The sequence below is a fragment of the Staurois parvus genome, unplaced genomic scaffold, assembly GCF_062004578.1.
Source record: "Staurois parvus isolate SC_StPar_1 unplaced genomic scaffold, SC_StPar_1.0 ptg000025l, whole genome shotgun sequence".
Taxonomy (NCBI): Eukaryota; Metazoa; Chordata; class Amphibia; order Anura; family Ranidae; genus Staurois; species Staurois parvus.
Window position 1 is genome coordinate 10,804,953 of NW_028317821.1, and position 20,109 is coordinate 10,825,061.

The 20,109-nt window shown below is 41.3% G+C and overlaps 1 protein-coding gene across 1 annotated transcript; it reads right to left on the bottom strand.

The window, feature by feature from the left end:
* Nucleotides 1-3,667: 3,667 nt before the first annotated feature.
* Nucleotides 3,668-18,195, bottom strand: UQCC6 (ubiquinol-cytochrome c reductase complex assembly factor 6). Its single transcript, XM_089651829.1, has 3 exons — nt 18,046-18,195; nt 8,637-8,760; nt 3,668-3,909 (listed from the first exon to the last, which is right to left on the bottom strand). The coding sequence occupies exons 2-3, from the start codon at nt 8,742-8,744 to the stop codon at nt 3,835-3,837; spliced, it is 183 nt and encodes a 60-aa protein (XP_089507955.1). The 5' UTR covers nt 8,745-8,760; nt 18,046-18,195; the 3' UTR covers nt 3,668-3,834.
* Between the last annotated feature and the right edge of the window lie 1,914 nt (nt 18,196-20,109).

The following is a 20,109-nucleotide window of genomic DNA, read 5'->3' on the forward strand; positions in this document are numbered from 1 at the left end:
ATATCCCTTATGAGCTGCTTGATAATCCTCTCCTCCTGTGCCAGTATCCCTGCTGGGATCTCTCACTCCTTCTACTTGAGTTTTCTCCTCCGTCTCCCCAATCCTGTCCTCGATTCTCAGAGATTATAAAGAAAAAAGGAATATAGTGCCTTATCCTTTTAAAATTAAGCTTTACTATGTGCCCAAAATTGCACTCACATTTGTTAAAATCAATAGGCGCTTTGTATAAATAACAATCTTTTTCCTGTGTCCGCTGCACACAGCCTATACTCGCCGTCCCGGGTGTGTTGTGACATCAGAGCCCCTCCCCTACGCGTTACGCCACAGGTCCACTTGGCTTCATCAGGGGGGATGCGATTGGACGTTCACTTCACCCATACTGATTTATATATCTGATATGCACCATTTTCTTGTAGTATCCCTGGCTATGGCCATCTTTTTGGGGCCAAATTCTCTCTCTCTTCCACCTGCACTATTTAATAATTACTTTGTTTCTATTTTTGAATACTTTTACTCTGCTTCAACTCCACCCTACGGACTTGCGAGCGGCTTCTGGTTCACACATTAACAATAATCCACGATAGCAACAATTAATGTCTATAAATTATATACATAAACAAGTAAATTTGTAAAATTAAAAATAAAATATATAAAATGCAATTAAAATTATATACTAAATCCCAAATACATTAATCATAAAAAATAAAAATTTAATATTTATATTAACACTAAAATCTAATAATAATATTTGATAATATGTGGGTTATACTAATATTTAGATAACATATTTTTATGAGGCATATATCCTAATATTCATAATCCATAACTTCTATCATCATTCTATCTATAATTTGCATACTTTTGATTAACACCAATGATGGGGCACTATTCCCACATTGACACTGATGAGGCACTATTACTCCCACTGATACCAATGATACTTAAATTGCTCCAGCCCGGGTTCCCTCCCTCTCCCATTCACAGCCAGCATACCCAGCTGCAGCAGCACCACCTTCTCTGCCCAGATACCGGCCACACATACCTTACTGATCAGCTGTATTCCTTCTCTGGCTGCTCTCCTCTTCTTCACCGGCTCCGGCTGGTCCCTCACTCAATCTTCGCACTGCCGCTCGGCTCCTCCTCTCCAAGCTTTGCCTCCTCGGCCTGTGTGCCTTTCCAGAGCTAAAGATCTAACAGCCAATCACCAGCGAGGAGGTGGAGCTTGCAAAGGGAGGGACAGGCTTCCATAAGCTGCCTAGTGATCCTGGGGGTGTGGCCACATGAGAGAGGCGGCATGTCATCCCTTCCACATCACAATCAAGATCCAGGAAGATGAAGACACCACCACGAAGACCCTCTGCACCCCTTCTCCAGCACCGCCTCGTGGACCGGATCAAAGTGGGCATGGAAGTGTCCCATTTATGGGAAAGGGGGGGCGGCGCCCCCCCCTGCAAAAAGTGCTGCCCTAGGCAAACACCGTGTTTGCCTTGCGGCAAATACGCCCCTGGCTACATCCCATGGTGTATGCTGACATGCTTGTGTCCTGATGTATATGCATGACAGCATACAGGTCCCCCCTGGGCTTGGCAATGAGTATAGTTATGAGACTGCCACCTTGTGGTATAACCAGTCCCGTAATTGAAAAGTGGGTGTGTGGAGCCTGAACCCATATGTATGCTGTTATGCTCATGCGTTAAGAAAGGAAAATTACCAACAGGTAATGTAAACGTTTCTATAAGAGCAATTTTCCATTGCCATCTCTTAAAAAAGTAAAACACTGCATGTGCTACTGCACAGCAAGTGTGCATGAGTGTATAGTGTTTGGTTGTCTGACAATGTTGTAATTTTCTTTTTCTATGTTCACAGTGGGATTTTTTTTTTGGGGGGGGGGGGGGGGGTTGTCTATGTTGTGCTATGTTCATATCATATTACCGCAATAAAGCGCATTTTCTGTGTATTTACTGTATATGAGGATTAATTTTATTTCCTGCCATGTGATACTGCACAATAACCTCTACTGCACAATAGCTTCAACTTACCATCATATAATGCATTAGGAATTTTTGTAAATTAATTTTCACAGTGAAAACTACTAGATGTGCTTCTAAAATTCCCAAATTATTTGCCCATTTTTTTTCAAACTAAACAATCATAACTCTTTGGTTGCATATTAAGAGAAAAAAACATTTCCCTCTGGGTGATCCAAGTACATTGCAAAGATTTTAACAAACTTTGTAACACAGTCCTGCCTGTTTCTGTTCTAAGGAAAATCTGAGTTTATCAACCTTGTCCTTGGAATACTGATTGCTAAATGGAATTTCTGTGTTCATTCTATCAGCTGATAAGTTTGCAGGGTTATAATGTGAAAAGTTGCAGTGCCAGCACCCTATTATAAAGCCTAAAATGTGACTTGTATCTTGGTGCAGACTTCCAGGAAAATCAGTGACCAATCACATAAGCATGAAAAGACATTTGGGGGGACGTTCTGTACACCAACTGTGTACTGAACACCTCCAGGCTGAAATATTGCATTGACTTTTACAGAAAATTCCAGCACTGCAGATTGAAAAGGAAAGGTAATTTTTAATAGCATTACATTACAATATGGCTTGTGTCGCGATTTTATATGCTATTTTTTTTTATATTTGATATATTTTTCTTGCGGCAGGGCTGCACAAAATCACGTATATATATATATATGTGGTTTTGTACTTCCAGGTAGGGGGAGCGTGTGCCGCCCTAACCAAGCTGTCATTGGCGGCTACAGCTGTTGATCACCGGGTCCCGGCTTGACATTCCCCGCGGGCACCCAGCGATTGCCGAGGAACACTGACAGGGGAGAGGTCTGCATGTAAACAATAGATATCTCTCCCCTGTCAGCACCAGGGGATAGATAATAAAACAGCACATAATGTGAAGCACACAGTTAACCCTTTGATCTCCCCATATGTTAACCCCTTCCTGCTCAGTGTCATTAGTACAGTGTCAGAGCTTTTTATTAGCACTGATCACTGTATTAGTGTCACTGGGGATGTTAGATGCAGTTAGTTCCCCCCTAGTGTCAGAATGCCTGCTGCAGTCCTGCTATAAGTTGCTGATCGCCGCCATTGCTAGTATAAAATAAATGTAAAAAAAATTTCCATGATATATACCACCATTTATAGATGCTATAACTTTCAAGTAATCCAATTAATTTACATGTATTGGGATTTTTTTTTTTTTTTATAGCACAGACATGTAGCAGAATACATTTTGGCCTAAATTTATGATGAAATTGGATTAAAATTTTTATTACTGGATATGTTTTATAGCAAAAAGTCGCAAATATTGTTTTTTTTTTTCAAAATTGTCAATCTTTTTTTGTTTATAGTGCAAAAAATAAACACAGAGGTGATCAAATACCACTGAAAGAAAGCTCTATTTGTGGGAAAAAAAGGACATAAAATTTAATTTGGGTGCAGCATTGTATGACTTTGCAATTGTCAGTTAAATTAACGCAGCACCGTAACTAAAAAAAATGGCCTGGTCAGGAAGGGGGTAAATCCTCTGGAGGGCACGTGGTTAACACCCACATATGTTATGAAGATAGATAGATAAAAATAATGCATCATCCACATGGTTTTATTTATGGCTTCCCCATTAAAAAAAGAAAATACAAAACTAATGGTCAGTTTGACATGTATATTGTCCAATTTTCAGAAACAGAAATATTAGAATTTACAAACAATTGAGTATCACGTTCACTTAATGTAAACAATGTATTTAAAAATAAAGCATGTTTGCTTTTAAAAAAAAAAATCCATTTAAATTACAAATTCAGCTTGATTCCTGTTTCTATTCTTTGCTTTGAGTTAATCCAAGAAGTTCAGTCCTCAATTCTCCTGGTTTCGGTGGAATTTCAGGAACACTCTGAAATACAATTTGAGGTTTAGTTACTGTCACAAGTAAAAAAGCAGTATTTATTCTGAGAATCTTAAACTGTGTACTAGGTAGGTGACCAAATCCCAGTGGGAAATAATGCAAAGCGGTGTAAACTTTAAACACCAAGTCATGTGTGAGGGGAAAAAAAACAAAAAAAAAAAAAACAAAAAACAGTATTTTGGCTTGAACATGATTACAATGAACACAGCTTTTCCTCATTCACTAAACTAAGTAAGCATACTTTGAAATGTGAACACTCACTATTGCTTTAGTAATTTAAAGTAATTGTAAAGGCAAAAGGTTTTCTCTGCATTAAGGTAGAAAAAAACCTTTTGCATGCAGCCCCCCTGGCTCACCTGAGCTTAATATCGGCCCAGCACTGGCTGTGTGTCTGAATAGACACATGCAGCTGGGCTCGGGAGCAAGCCCACACAAGTGGCCACCATAGAAGCTTTAAAATGTGGTGTGGTGGCAACCTATTTAAAATGAATAGTCTTTTTTAATACAAAACACATTTACATGCCTACAGGAACACATAACTACACTGGGATGCTAGGCAGAACGCTAAGATTTTATTATTGGGATCTAAACATAAATGTTTTAAAGCCCAACTCCAGATAGTTTCAAATTATCCTATGCAGCAGTGCTGCGCTTGCACTGCAATGGTTTATTGCTTGTTTTGTCTAGGGGAAGAGGAGAAACTTTATTACTTACTTAAGCCTCTGCTCTATGGCAAATGGCACTCCCCCACACTCTGGCAGTGGACTTTCCCTCAGTGTTAACACACCCAGTGCAGAGCTATTGACCCTGCAGGTACTGGTGTAATTGTGGAGAGAAGTGGAGGATCAGGTAAGTTCCCATACCTCAATACGTAAATTAACCCTTGCAGTGCAGGCACAGCCACACTGCAGTGGATAATTTTTTAGTCACCTGCAGTTGGACTTTAACCAGTTCCCACATGGCCAATAGCAAAATGACGGCCAACCGAGACTTTCGACGATCTGGGTGGACGTCATGCGACGTCCTCTCCGGATCGCCGCACTGCAGCGAGATGTATCACCAGCTGTCTCCCTCAGACACAGCCAATGACAGATCTGTGCACTGGTCCATTGCCAGTACCATGTGACCGCTGCGACCAAAAACAGCAGGTCACATGACAATTGTAAAGAATGGATGGCTTCCTTTCATGCCATCCATTGTATACAATTGTGTTGCTAGCTGTGATGTGATGTGACAACACTGAAGAAATGACACTTTGCTACAATGTAAAGTAGTGAGTGTACAGCTTGTATAACAGTGTAAATTTACTGTCCCCTCAAAATAACTCAACACACAGCCATTAATGTCTAAACCGCTGGCAACAAAAGTGAGTGCACCCCTAAGTGAAAATGTCCAAATTGGGCCCAATTAGTCATTTTCCCTCCCTGGTGTCGTGACTCGTTAGTGTTACAAGGTCTCAGGTGTGAATGGGGAGAATGTGTGTTAAATTTGGTGTTATCGCTCTCACTCTCTCATACTGGTCACTGGAAGTTCAACATTATTATTTTTATACAGTATTTATATAGCGCCAATAGTTTGCTCAGTGCTGTACATTATAGTGGGAGACAGTACAGTAACAATACAGTACACGAGGGGTTTGAGGGCCCTGCTCCTTGGAGCTTACAATCTAGGAGACATGGCACCTCATGGCAAAGAACTCTGAGGATCTGAAAAAAAGAATTGTTGCTCTACATAAAGATGGCCTAGGCTATAAGAATATTGTGAAGACCCTGAAACTGAGCTGCAGCATGGTGGCCAAGACCATACAGTGGTTTAACAGGTCAGGTTCCACTCCGAACAGGCCTCACCATTGTTGACCAAAGAAGTTGAGTGCACGTGCTTAGCGTCATATCCAGAGGTTGTCTTTGGGAAATAGACATATGAGTGCTGCCAGCATTGCTGCAGAGGTTGTAGGGGTGAGGGATCAGCCTGTCAGTGCTCAGTGTCAGTGCTCAGACCATACACCGCACACTGCATCAAATCGGTCTTCATGGCTGTCATCCCAGAAGTAAGCCTCTTCTAAAGATGATGCACAAGAAAGCCTGCAAACAGTTTGCTGAAGACAAGCAGACTAAGGACATGGATTACTGGAACCATGTCCTGTGGTCTGATGAGACCAAGATAAACTGATTTGGTTCAGATGGTGTCAAGCGAGTGTGACAGCAACCAGGTGAGGAGTACAAAGACAAGTGTGTCTTGCCTACAGTCAAGCATGGTGGTGGGAGGGTCATGGTCTGGGGCTGCATGAGTGCTGCCAACACTGGGGAGCTACAGTTCATTGAGGGAACCATGAATGCCAATATGTACTGTGACATACTGAGGCAGAGCATGATCCCCTCCCTTCAGAGACTGGGCCACAGGGCAGTATTCCAACATGATAACAACCCCAAACACACCTCCAAGACCACTGCCTTGCTAAAGAAGTTGAGGGTAAAGGTGATGGACTGGCCAAGCATGTCTCCAGACCTAAACCCTATTGAGCATCTGTGAGGCATCCTCAAATGGAAGGTGGAGGAGCAAAAGGTGTCTAAGATCCACCAGCTCCATGATGTCGTCATGGAGGAGTGGAAGAGGACTCCAGTGGCAACCTGTGAAGCTCTAGTGAACTCCATGACCAAGAGGGTTAAGGCAGTGCTGGAAAATAATGGTGGCCACACAAAATATTGACACTTTGGCCCCAATTTGGACATTTTCACTTAGGAGTGTACTCACTTTTGTTGCCAGCGGTTTAGACATTAATGGCTGTGTGTTGAGTTGTTTTGAGGGGACAGCAAATTTACACTGTTATACAAGCTGTACACTTACTACTTTACATTGTAGCAAAGTGTAATTTCTTCAGTGTTGTCACATGAAAAGTTATAAAATATTTACAAAAATGTGAGGGGTGTACTCACTTCTATATACACACACACATACATATATATATATATATATATATATATATACACACATACACACATACATACATACACACACACACTTTTTTCTTTTGTACAGTGTTCCTGATCACCACCACACTAATTATATGATGACGCTGTACTGCACTTGTGACAGTATGTTTAAAAATTATTTTTTAAAAATGGTGACTTTTTTTTTTTTTAATTTCTTTATTCTCCAAAACAGTGACAACTTCAAAAAACTTGCCATGCCTCTTACTAAATACCGCAGACTGTCTACTTTCCAAAAAGGGGTAATTTGGGGGATATCTGTACCGTCCTGACATTTTTGGGCCTCAAGAAATATGATCGTCCGTCAGTAGGATTGATCAATATTCAGATATATACATACCATAGATTGTGGACTCTATAACTTTCCTACATACTAAATAATATACACTAATTTAGGTTATTTTCATCAAAGAAATGTAGCAGTATACATTTTGGTCTATATTTATGAAGAACAATTATTTATTTGCAAAAATGTATAAGAGAATTAAAGAAAAACTTTTTTTTTAAATTTTCTGTCTTTTTTCATACGTTTAGCAAAGAATAAAAACCACAGTGGTGATAAAATAACACCAAAATAAAGCTCTAGGTGTGTAAACAACATTATAAAAACTTAGTTTGTATACAGTGTTGCATGACCGCGCAATTGCCATTTAAACTGAGCTCTGAAAGCTGAAAATTGGCCTGGGCAGGAAGGAGGTAAAATTGCCTGGTATTAGGGTGGTTAAACATTGGACTAGTCGAGTAGGCCTGGAGTGAGAGAAAAGTCTATCTTAATGCCATCCTGAAGTTAACGGTCATGAGATATATCTGTAGGTTGCCATTCCTGACAAATGCAAGTAGGTTGGCTGGCATGCTTTGGCTTCAACATTTTAAATCACTAACCAAGAACAAGCCAAGAGAAAAATCTGACATTTTTGCAACATTGCTTCATGCATGTTGTAACATATTTTAGCCAGACACAACCAGGCAGCTAACATTTTCAGAAAAAGGTCAGCTATGTCATTTCTAAAATTTAAAATCCTGCCCCAAGCAAGAACCACAAGCTACCAAAAAAAGAAGAAGTTCTTACTGGACAGATGGACAACAAATAGAGCTTAGACAGGGAAGTTGGGGTCCTAGTGACCAATTACAATTGGCAACAGAAAGGTTTTAGGTGCTTACAATGTGCCTTGTGAAAAGGCAAGGCTTACTTTTAACAGTTTAAAATGGCTGGCAAGTTTATTTTAATACATTTCCATGATTTTGCCATTTACTTCTAATGGCAAAAGAAAGAATAGGTTTGCTTTAGCTCAGTTGAAAGTGTTGTTTCTGTAAAACTGAATCCCTCCTAATTATTCATACAGTCCAATAAAAAAAAAATGACAGATAACTAAATATCTTTATATCAGGAAGATACAGCATGTTTACTTGAAGCCTAATAAAACACAGCGGACACTGCTATTTCTCAGGAATGTAAAAACATGCTGCAGTTGTCCATACAAAACCGTCTCTAAAAACAAAAGTACTGTGAAAAAAAAACACTCTGCAGGTATAAATAAAAAAATAATAATAAAAAAAAAAGACTTTTTGCATGAACCATGCCACAGAAACACACTTCTTAGGTTTCATAAACTGTTATTGCATAATATGCACTTATAACATGCACTTGCAACAATGATGCAATTCCCTTGAAATCCTTTTAAATTAACTGAATTATTTTTGGTATTAAAAGGCTTTAGACATACATACAAGATCAGGTTTGTAGTATCTGTGTACAAGTTCTGAACCTGCAAACATGGAAAGAAGGCTGGCACTGAGTATCTTCAAGTATTGAGGCCAAGATACTCCTGCAGGCATTGTGGTGAAGAGCTCCCTAGAAACAGATAAGGGCAAGAATGGAAAAATGTTTTAATCATATATATTAAACATGACAGCACTTCTTTTCTGATCCCATTGGTATGCTTATACCAGCTTTGCTTTTTAAATGGAGGAACCCATGAAATAAATTTCCAGCCTCAGGCAACCCTACTAACAATTACAATATCTATAGCACACATTAGTGTGAAAGGTCAGTGAGAAGAATCCTCATCTTACAAACAACTAAAAAGATCCTTGGTGTCAGTGAAGAGATATCCGAGACACAGAATGCTCATTCTTCAAGGAACCCCTATCATCCTCTGGAGGAGCTGTAGGGTTCCCTGGACAAAGGCCGTGTTAAACCAGCATTTCTCAACCTTTTTTCCCCAGACAGAGAACTCTTTAAAAAAGTATGCAAATCTTGAGGCTTTCTAATCTAAAAACATAAATGTTTCTTATCAATGGGAAACCTGAGCCTGGGACGATGAGCACAACTTGATTAACTTCATTCACTTCAGGAGGTCTTGCCTTTGTATCAGAGTACTCCCATCACAGAATCCTCATATAAAATCAGATTCCCCTCATATGACAACACCTTCTTTACATCAAAGCCCAACCTTTTGGCTCTAGCAGTGAGATGGAGGGTGAGAGGCAGAGCAGGTATGGGGGAGGCAGACTTCCATCCTCTCCTGAATGCTTGAGGTGGTCCTACATGCCACCTGCCCTGGATCAGTGTCATGTGTTGCTATGGTTTGAGCAGGCCAGCTGCTAGCACCATAGCGACAAGTGACACTGTGCATCCTGCCCTGGAGCGTCATCGGTTGTTATGGTGCTGGAGGCTGGCCCACCTGCACATGGCAACTTATGATGCTGATCCAGGACAATTTAGGTACTGTGCTTGCGACACCTTGGGGGAACCCAAATGGCATCACCATTGAAAAACACTAGCTTATACAGCATTTATACTATGCACTCTTCCCTTCGACATCTTTTACAGAAGGCCAGCAGCTGAATTAACTCACTCTAAAATAAAATATATTTCAGCTTACGAATCATTAGATGTGATGGCTGCATTTTTATTTTTTATTTTTATTTTTTAGGCCTGTCTCCGTCAGAAGAAAAGACAAGGAAACCTGGGCAAATGCAAAATATGGCCACGCCAATTCACGCAAAGAAGTGCGCATGTGCATAGGCGGGTGACACATAATAAAGCATTCCTGTGCACGAAAACACACTAGCACACACAGGGTGCACTAATTGCTGACACTCAGTGGCCTTTATAAAGACTGCAGCTCTGCTCAGTGACTGCTGGATTATTGGCAGCCCCTCCCGTTTCTGTGTTCCCTGATGATTTCCTGTTACCGACCCGGCTTGATCCTGACCTTGTTCCTGTCTGCTGCTCTGTGTATGATCCCGGCTTGATCCTGACCTTGCTTGTGTCTGCTGCTACTCTGTATATGACCCTGACCTTGCTCCTGTCTGCTGCTACTCTGTATATGACCCTGACCTTGCTCCTGTCTGCTGCTACTCTGTATATGACCCTGACCTTGCTCCTGTCTGCTGCTACTCCATGTATGACCCCGGCTTGATCCTGACATTGCTCTTGTCTGCTGTTCCATATTGATCCTGGCTCTGGCTACTGACTACACTACCCATCCTCCGGGGTCCACGTGTTCTCTGGAGAAACTCCTTCTGCAACTGGAGCACCCACGGGCTCCATCTCATCAGACATTTCCAAGCAGCAACACCATTGGCAACCCGTGCTTCTTTGGGCACTGCACCTCCTGTTTCCACTTGCAGGGGCGCACTGCACTTAGCCATAAGGGGAGCCCTCTCTCTATTGCAGCCTCCGGTTAGGTACGTGACACTCCCGGTCATCTGTCCAGTAACACACCTCCTGTCTTAGGCTATGTTCACGATTGTTCATTGTAGGAACAGGCACAAACTGTACAGCCCTCCTGCAGATGTGCATCTTACCATCAGGTGTGTGCCAAAAGAAATGGTCACAATGTACCATACGTTTTGGTGTGGCGTAATTTTTAAAATGGTCAAGAATTTCTTCCGCCGTTTCTCGCATGTAAAAAAAAATGCAAAAACTTGTTGTGCTCTCTGCCACACCTGCATGTTCTAGTATTATAGCAGACACCTTTCTGGATGTAGTAATATAGCAGACATCTTTGGACAGTTTTGTGTACTTTCTGAATGTGCACCAAAACCACGGGACATAACAGAACTCTATGGAAAAGCACATCTAGACCTCACCAAACCTATGGGCACACCTCACCTACAATACAGTCAAACCGCAACAGTGTGAAAGTAGCCTTAAATGTAAAAAGTTAAACTTAGAGAGTTTTACATAATGCAGCAACATCCACACATGTAGGATGCCCAATGTCAGAGGCGATTTTTTCTTCCAAAGCAAATCCAGCTTTGCACCCGGGTGCTGACTAGTATTCCAATGTTTTTCTCCCTCACTCAGTTAACGTGACACCAGTGCAGATGGAGAGGGGCAGACAAGCATGCAGCACAAGCATCCCGCTGTTCTCCTGATCAACCAATGATGTCATTGGTTGTTAGGAGGTCAGAGCCTGTAAGGTTGTAATGGTGCACAATGAAAACCTGTGGCTTTGTGTAACTAAAAAGCAGGCTTCATCCACCTGCTGGCTTGTAAGCAATTTTTAGGCATTTTTCCAAGGCACCCCTGAAGATACCTGAAGCCAGGCTGTGTTTTTCCTTTTGGGATCAAATGTATTACATAAGTGAATAAAAGCTGACCTGTAAGCACCCTTGCCAGTGTTAAGTGCTTTTTTACAACACTCTAACAGCTATCTTGTCTGGACAGCTTGGTCTCTTAAAACAAAGCTGAACTATAACAGACCTACTGCCTGATTCACCATGTGAAAACAAAAGGAAAAGACATACAAAGAAAACCAATGTAGCATTCACAACTAAGAATTGGTGAGCTGAAATGTAATAATTTTTTGTTTTTAGGTTTAAACACGGGAACTCTGCCAAAGCCAACACATCAACTCAAATTACTTTAACTCTTCCTACCTATATTCTGTATATAATTATCTGGGATCGAGCTGCATCCCCACAAATGTAATATATTGCTTGTGTACATAAGCCCTGTATCACAGAAACACACCACACAGTAAAAACAGAAATCAATTAAACACTCCAAGCACACAGTCAATTGTTGCACTAACATGGTGTGTCCTTCCAGTCAAATCATACAAACGTTTGCTAGTCAGCATGTCCAAAAATCTATAAATTGTTTAAACAAATTCAGACAGCAGTCTCTTAGAGCAAACATTTTCAGTGTGGCATAGTTAATAAAAGTAAATATAAAAAAATATAGATTATAACGAATTAAAAACAATATAGATTACAGTATATTGCAAAGTTTTGAACAAAAAAACAAAGCAGCCAATGATCAAGCAAATACTGCCTTCTCCAGCATCTACCACCAATTCCCCAGGCCACATCAGGCAGTTCTGTTGCATCATGCATTTGCAATACAATTAATGCAATCATATTAACCCTTTTATTTCAGTTAGGAGAGTTACAGTCATTCGAGCAGAATCAAAGTACAAAGAAAAATTAACATTTTCTTTTATTCACCACAGCACATCAAACCCATTACATGGCTAATGAAATTGTACATCTTGTTTTCATTGCACACACAGAAGTAAAAATATACCTTAGAGGTTTATTTTCCATGTAGCTAAGACTCTCTCCTAATCTTACCTCCAATGACCTCTAAAGACAACTCTTTCCAAAGCTCCTGACAACTCCTCCAAAGCACAAAAAAAAATGCTTTAATCCCCCGACACTACACTGACAACTGCAGCCAAAAAACACCTAGATCCTTCATATAAACCTAGCAGTTTCCTTCACCTTCATTCCTTCCTATCTGAAACACAGCAGGAATACTTAAGCCCCATTTACAATTGACGTAGTGGTTACTTGCGTTTCTGCTCGTTATTCTTTGTGGATGATGCTCAGACAATTCCACGTGTCATGCTTATGCATGTTTGTTGCAGCAAAGAAATTCAGGGATCAAATTTTGGCCCTGAGCCAGGCGTTGTTTTACACACGTTTTGCCACGATTCTTACATACTTTGTCACACAGCAAAATCGCACTACGTTTGGGGTACCACTTAGGATGAATGGCATCCAAGCGCATGTGTGCTTTGCTGTGATTTGGAAATACGAGCAGAATTACGACGATTCTGCAAACATTTCCTAATCACCCAAGTATGAATGGGGCCTTTTCTTTAAAGCAGAATTAAACCTTTCTGGACCCCAGCAGCCTATGTCATAATGTTCACAGCAGATTTGCACATTATGACACTCTTACTTTGTAAAGTGCCCCCTCCAGCGATGAGATATCTGTGAGTTCCCTTTTCACTCCATCCTCGAAGCTTTCATTTCCATCTTCTTCTGGCATCTTGAACTATCGGCCACCTTGATTGGCTAGCATGGGTTGATGTAACTCCTATGCATGAGTTCATTCACCCTGGCACCCAGCCTTTACTCCCAAATGCCAGGGTTGTACATTGAGCTGCACATGTACAGTTGTCAGTGTACAAATAGGGGTGGTTGGAATGGCCTACATGTATCACAATACAGTTGATGAACGTTTTACAAAGCTGCACAGTTTACCACCTACTGAAGCCCTTTGACCATATAAGATATTTTCTGGAAAAGATGAACCTAGCTGTTAAGCAGAGTTGGGGTCCCTCTGGTTCCCGGCAGACTGATACATCCTGGCCACAGCTGTGGCAAAAGGTGGGATTTGTGTAATGAAGCAATTACATCTATCATTTGAATGCTGGCTATGTTTAGTGTGTCAGCCCACAGGTAACTAGAGGGGGGCTGCACCTGCTAAGAGAATTATTTCCTGGGTGTTGGCATAGGAATCTGAATGGGGCAACAAGAGCAAAGGACATATCTCATGTTAAATGTTAGGAATACACTTGTTTACAGGCACACTGAAAAGGGATGTGTCAAGTACAAAGAAACTACTAGTACTTTACATATCAGCATTAATTACAACAGCAGGTACAGTAAATACAGAAATAAATGCATCTTGCAGCTTATTTTTTTCACAAAAATTTATGTCCTTTTTTTTAACATATAAGCATGTTTCTTTCACCATAGTAATAGTAAATAGGGAAAATTCACAACAGGCATTTAAACCAAGCAGTATTGATCCTAAAAACAAAAATGTAATACATTGAAGCTTATCATGTGTTGGCTGCATTAGTCCCCCTCCCCCTTAATTTCACCTGGCCAGTAAGTCTGTTCTTTTTCAGCTTCCTTTAACAGACCAAAAGTGGCAGTTAGAATGTTGAGACAAATGCTTTACCAATTAAAAAAGCTGTTACTGTAACAGTTATAACGTGTTAGCTGGCTTTAATTTGTTAGTCAAGTACATCTAAATTTGTATCTAAGTGCACCTAACACTGCCCTCTCCACTGGTCATACACTAGTAGATTTTCAAATGAATGTTCGTATAACAATTTGTACATATATTCTCCATACATTTGATGACTTGACAAATGTTGGTCAAAAGTACTTCAAAACATAATTTGCTTTTATCATTCAGTTTTGAAATGAATGGACTTTGCTGAACGAAAAATCACATGTTCACTGTTGGAAAATGTTCTTGAACAAACGTATTTCCATTCTATTCCTTTGAATTTTTTCATCCCTGCAACTGAAAATAAATGTGATTTGACCCCACTAACAATTAAAAAACATCAAACAAATGTTCTTAAAACTAGATGTTTTGAACAAAATTCTACTAATGTATGGCCAGCTTTAGACTTCTTGGCACTTCCAGGAGTGTTGGATACCTGTGTTTCCCAAAACATGCTATGACTCCAACCTCTGACTTCTATATCACTGCTGTGTCCCTTATAACATTTACTTTGTGTCCTTGTTTATATGCTTATGATGCTCCTGGATGTGTTACAGAGGTTTCACCATTGAACAGAGAGAAGGCAGGAGACATGGGCCACCAGAGGGTATTATGGCTCTTCTCTTGCAGGAAATTTCTGAAATGTTTTTTTTTTTGCAAAGGCATACAGGGTCTTTTTACGATACATGATATTCCCAAGGCTATATACATTAACACCAATTTGTCATATAAAAAAATAGTAAAGAAGAAACCCTCTACTCCTCTGCAGACATAGCGAAAACCTTTGCTTACTTTTATGAATCCCTTTGCAATATCAGCCCTGTAGACTCCTACGCCATATCCTAACTCAGATGGGCAGACAATACTAAATAAGTATTAGAATCTGGCCTTGCAAAGATCTCCTCTGGTATGATGGAGGCGACAGAGAAGGATTTCCAGGAGACGATCCATAGATATCAAAGTCCAGATGACTACTTGGTCAACTTCTACAAACTAATTTTATCCCCCTCCCCACTTTCTAAGACTTATTAAAGCAAATCATCCTTGGCTCTTCCTTACTCCTAAACTCCAGACTAGCGTAAATCACAACTACTCCTAAAGAGAAGAAAGATCCTCTGCTATGCCAACCTCCTTGATGAATTCAGACTTAAATATATATGCAAAAATGCTGGCATTAAGTCTCAAACTGTCCCAGCCTTCTTGCATCCATCCAGACTAGGTGGGCCTTGTGCAAGGGAGAGAAGCCAGAGAAAATCCTATGCTTCTATCTACTGCTGTCAAAAAGGCATTCCGTCCTGTAGACATGTCTTTTAAGCCCCTGACCTTACAACATACAGGCCTAGGCTCCAATATGCTGTTCAAGACATGGCCTTATATGAGCAACCAACAATTAAAGGATAAGTTCACCTTTGGGAATATGTTTCATGTTCCACCAGTTTTTAGGGTGGAACATGTTCCCACAGCTGCCGCCGAGTATGGGCAGGCAGTCGGAAAAAAGGATCAGTCTTCCAGCTACATAGAATCCTATGGGGTTCTACTAGGTATGCACAAGCAGCAGGAAGAGGATCCATCTCTCAGGCCCACAAAAGCCTGTAGCTTTTACTGAGCATGCACACACAATAGAAAAAAGGATCAGTTTTTCAGGCGCATAGAGGCCTATGGAGTTCTACTAGGCATGTGGAGGTAGTGGAAAGAAGAGGCACCATCTCCCAGTCCCATAAAAGCCTATAGGTTTTCTGGACATGCACAGGCAAAAGAAAGATGAGGATCCATTTCCTAGGCTGTAGAGGCCTGAGTTTTACTAGTCATGGGAAATCAGTGGGGGAAAAAAAAAAAAAGGATAGGCTTATTGGTGTTCCACAGGGTACACACAGGCAGTAGGAAGAAGAGGATTCATATATTTGGTCCATGAAAGAGGTTCTGTCAACCAGACCAATAGAAGTCTATAGGGTACTACTGAGCATGTGCAGGCAGTGGGAAGAGGATCTGTCTCCTGGGCCCACAGACGCCAATAAGTTTAATTGGGCGTGTTCAGGCGACAAGAAAAAAAGGATTAGTCTCCCAGGCTCATAAAATCCAATGGCGGTCTACTGAGCATGCGCAGGTAGCAGAAAGGAGATGATCTGTATCTTGGATGGCTGGGGTTCTACTGGTCACACACAGACAGCACGAAAAAATGCATTCAACTCTTGGGCCTATAAAAAGATCAGTCTTCCAGACCCAAAGAAATCTAAAGGGTAGCACAGTGGCTAGCTCTTTCGCCTAGCAGCACTTTGGTCATTAGTTTGAATCCTAACCATGGCACTACCTGCCTGGAGTTTGCATGTTCTCCCTGCATGGGTTTCCTCCACTCCGAAGACATGCTAGAAGGCTAACTGGCTCCTGTCTAAATTGGCCCTAGCATTGTATGAATGTCAGATCTTAGATTGTAAGCTCCTTGAGGGCAAGGACTCACATGCATGTACAATATATATGTGTAAAGCACTGCATAAATTGACAGCGCTATATAAGTACGTATAATAAATAATAATACTACTGAGCTTTAGCAGGCAGCAGGAAGAAGAGTATCTGTCTTCTATGCCCATAGAAGCCTAAAGGTGTTAATGGGCATGCACAGGGGAAAAAAAAAGCCTGTCTCCCAGTTCCATAGAAGCCAATAGCTTTCTACTGGGCATGTGCAGGCGGTAAGAAGAAGAGTATCGGTCACCTGGGCCCATACAAGCCTATAGGTGCTAACAAGTGTGTGCAGGGAAATAAAGATCAGTCTTCTGAGCCCATATTAGCCAATGGCGTTCTACTGTGCATGTGCAGGTGTGTAGGAAGATGAGGATCTGTCTCTTGGGCCCATAGAAGCCTATAGGTAATAATGGACATGCGCAGGGAAATAAGGATCAGTCTCCAGAGCCCACATAAGCCAATGGCGTTCTACTGGCCATGTGCAGGCAGTAAGAAGAGGATATGTTTCCTCAGCCCATAGAAGCCTATAGGTGTTAATGGGGATGTGCAGGGAAAAAAAAAGGCTGTCTCCCAGTTCCATAGAAGCCAATAGTTTTCTACTGGGCATATGCAGCAGTAGGAAGAAGTGTATTGGTCACCTGGGCCCATAGAAGCCTACAGGTGTTAATGGGTGTGTACAGGGAAATAAGGAACAATCTCTTTAGCCCATATAAGCCAATGGCTTTCTACTGGGCATGTACAGGTGGTAGGAAGACGAATATTGGTCACCTGGGCCCATAGAAGCCTATAGGTGTTAATGGGTGTGTGCAGGGAAATAAGGAACAATCTCTTTAGCCCATATATGCCAATGGCTTTCTACTGGGCATGTACAGGTGGTAGGAAGACGAATATTGGTCACCTGGGCCCATAGAAGCCTATAGGTGTTAATGGGTGTGTACAGGGAAATAAGGATCAGTCTCCTGAGCACATATAAGCCAATGGCTTTCTGCTGGGCATGTGCAGGCGATGGGAAGACGAATATTGGTCACCTGGGCCCATAGAAGCCTACAGGTGTTAATGGGTGTGTACAGGGAAATAAGGAACAATCTGTTTAGCCCATATAAGCCAATGGCTGTCTACTGGGCATGTGCATGAGTTTTGGAAGAAGAGGATATGTCTCCCAGGACAAGTCTGAGGGGTTCTACTGGGCATGTGCAGGCGATAGTAAAATTTACACCCGCACAAGAACTAAGGAGGGTGGAGGGCAGTCTAGCTCTGTAATACCAGAGATGGTTATAACAGTCTAAATTACTAAAGCAAGTCTAGAAAATAAATATATATTTTTCCCGAAGAGGGCAAACCATCTACTTTAACTCCCCCTTTGCACACCCCTAACTCTCCTCACACAGCCACCGTTGCCCTTTCCCGTAAGCTCACCTTTTCACTGTTTCGGAGTCCTACACGTACAACGTGATGACATCAGAAGTCTATTACTGCAAGAGGACAAACTCCAAGCGCGCTTCCTCTTATACAGTGGCGGCCATCACTCCGGAGACCATGCAGGCCGTGATACCAGAGGCTGGAGGGCGGCCTCTTCACCCTTTGTGTAACAAGTATGACGGTACCCGAGAAAACTACCCAGCAGATTCATACTATAGAAACCCATTCCTATAGTAACGTGCAGCTGAGTTTTCTGTGGAGGTGAGGAGAGGCGCAGACATTAGAGAGTACTGCCAGCCGACTCTTCCACAGAGTGGACACTGCTCTAGTCTAGTGGGTTGGGAATTGGTCTCTGATTGTCCTGAGCTGATCTGTCCATTGATAGTCACATGTAAAAACAAAACAAAAAAGTTATTACAATATTTATATGCCTATTGTGTTATTTTCGTAGGCTAAGAAAAAATGAATACTGTCTACCTTTAATTTTCTTTTATGTTATTCATTTGAAGATTTCACACCCTTCATGACCAGGGCATTTTTTGCTACACGGTCTGCCCTACTTTAACTGGTAATTGCGCGGTCATGCAATGCTTTGCCTAAGCAAAATTTATATCATTTTCACACAAAAAGCTTCCTTTTGGTGGCATATGAGCAAAAAAAGACAGAAATTTTTGAAAAAAAAACTATTATTAGTATACAGGATTTATATAGCGCCAACAGCGATTTACAAAATGAAGGTAGACATAACAGTTACAATACAATTTGGTACAAGAAGAAACCGAGGGCCCTAATTGTTAGATCTTACATGCTAGGAGGAAGGGCATAGGTGTCCGTTTATGGACCAGCGGTAATAGATCGCTGCTCAGTTCTCCGGCATTCTCGGAGAACACAGTTCTCCTGTGAATGCAGTTTATGAAGCATTTCTCCGAACGAAGGGAGAACGGTCTCCAAACGCTGGAGAACGGTCTACAAACTCTGGAAAACGTCTCATTTTACTATAATCTCGTGAGATTACAGTAAAAGATCAGTTTACTAAGCAGAGGTAAATTATCTCTGCTTAGTTTGCGGTTCCTCCGATTCTCCGGCTCTGGGCTGGAGAATCTGGAGGGAGAACACAGATCTCCAGTGAAGGGCTGACATGATCTCCTGAGTGTCATAAACTGTGAATGACCAGAGAATAGCTGAGATCCGTTGAATCGCAGCTATTCTCTGTGTCATAAACGGACACCATAGTGACACAAAAGGTAATAGCTGTGGGGGAGGAGCTGATGGAGAAAATAAAAGGTAGTTTACTAGGTAGAAGCAGGATAGGCTTCTTTAAAGAGAAGGGTTTTCAGGGATCGTCTAAAGGTGGATAGATTAGGAGATAGTCTGACAGATTGGGGTGGCGAGTTCCATAGGATGGGAGAAGCTCAGGAGACGTCCTGGAGGCGGGCACGGGAGAAGGTGACATGGGAACTAGAGAGCAGAGGGTCTTGGGAGGATCAAAGAGAGTGGTTCGGTTGATATTTTGAGACCAGGTTGGTGATGTAGCTGGGGGCAGAGTTGTGGATGGCTTTATAAATTGTTGTTGGTATTTTGAATTTTATTCGTTGGGCGAGTGGAAGCCAGTGGAGGGATTGTCAGAGAGGGGTAGCAGACACTGAATGATTGGTAAGGTGGATGAGCCTGGCAGCAGTATTCATGATGGACTGGAGGGGATAATTTTTACTTTCTGTTATAAAACATATCCAATAAACTATTTTTAAAAAATCTAATTTCTGCATAGATTTTGTCCAAAATGTATTCTGCTACATGTCTTTGATAATAAAAAAAATCCCAATAAGTGTATATTGATTGGTTTGCATAGGTTATAGCGCCTGCAAACAATGGTATGTATGTATATATATATATAGAGGCATTTTTATTTTTTTGATACTACGAACGGTGGTGATCAGCAACTTATAATGGGACTGCAATCATGCGGGAGATCTGCAACTAACTGATGCTGGGGGGAACTAACTGCCACTGACATCACCATGATTGTAAAGGTAAATCTTTTTTTCAAAAACATAATAAACA

What these genes read in the sequence shown, in the direction of transcription:
- UQCC6 (XM_089651829.1), bottom strand. Translation starts at nt 8,744, where the DNA reads ATGCCTGCAGGAGTATCTTGGCCTCAATACTTGAAGATACTCAGTGCC. An exon ending in GATACTACAAACCTGATCTT is followed by an intron (nt 3,910 to 8,636) that starts GTATGTATGTCT and finishes ATTGTATTTCAG; the next exon opens with AGTGTTCCTGAAATTCCACC.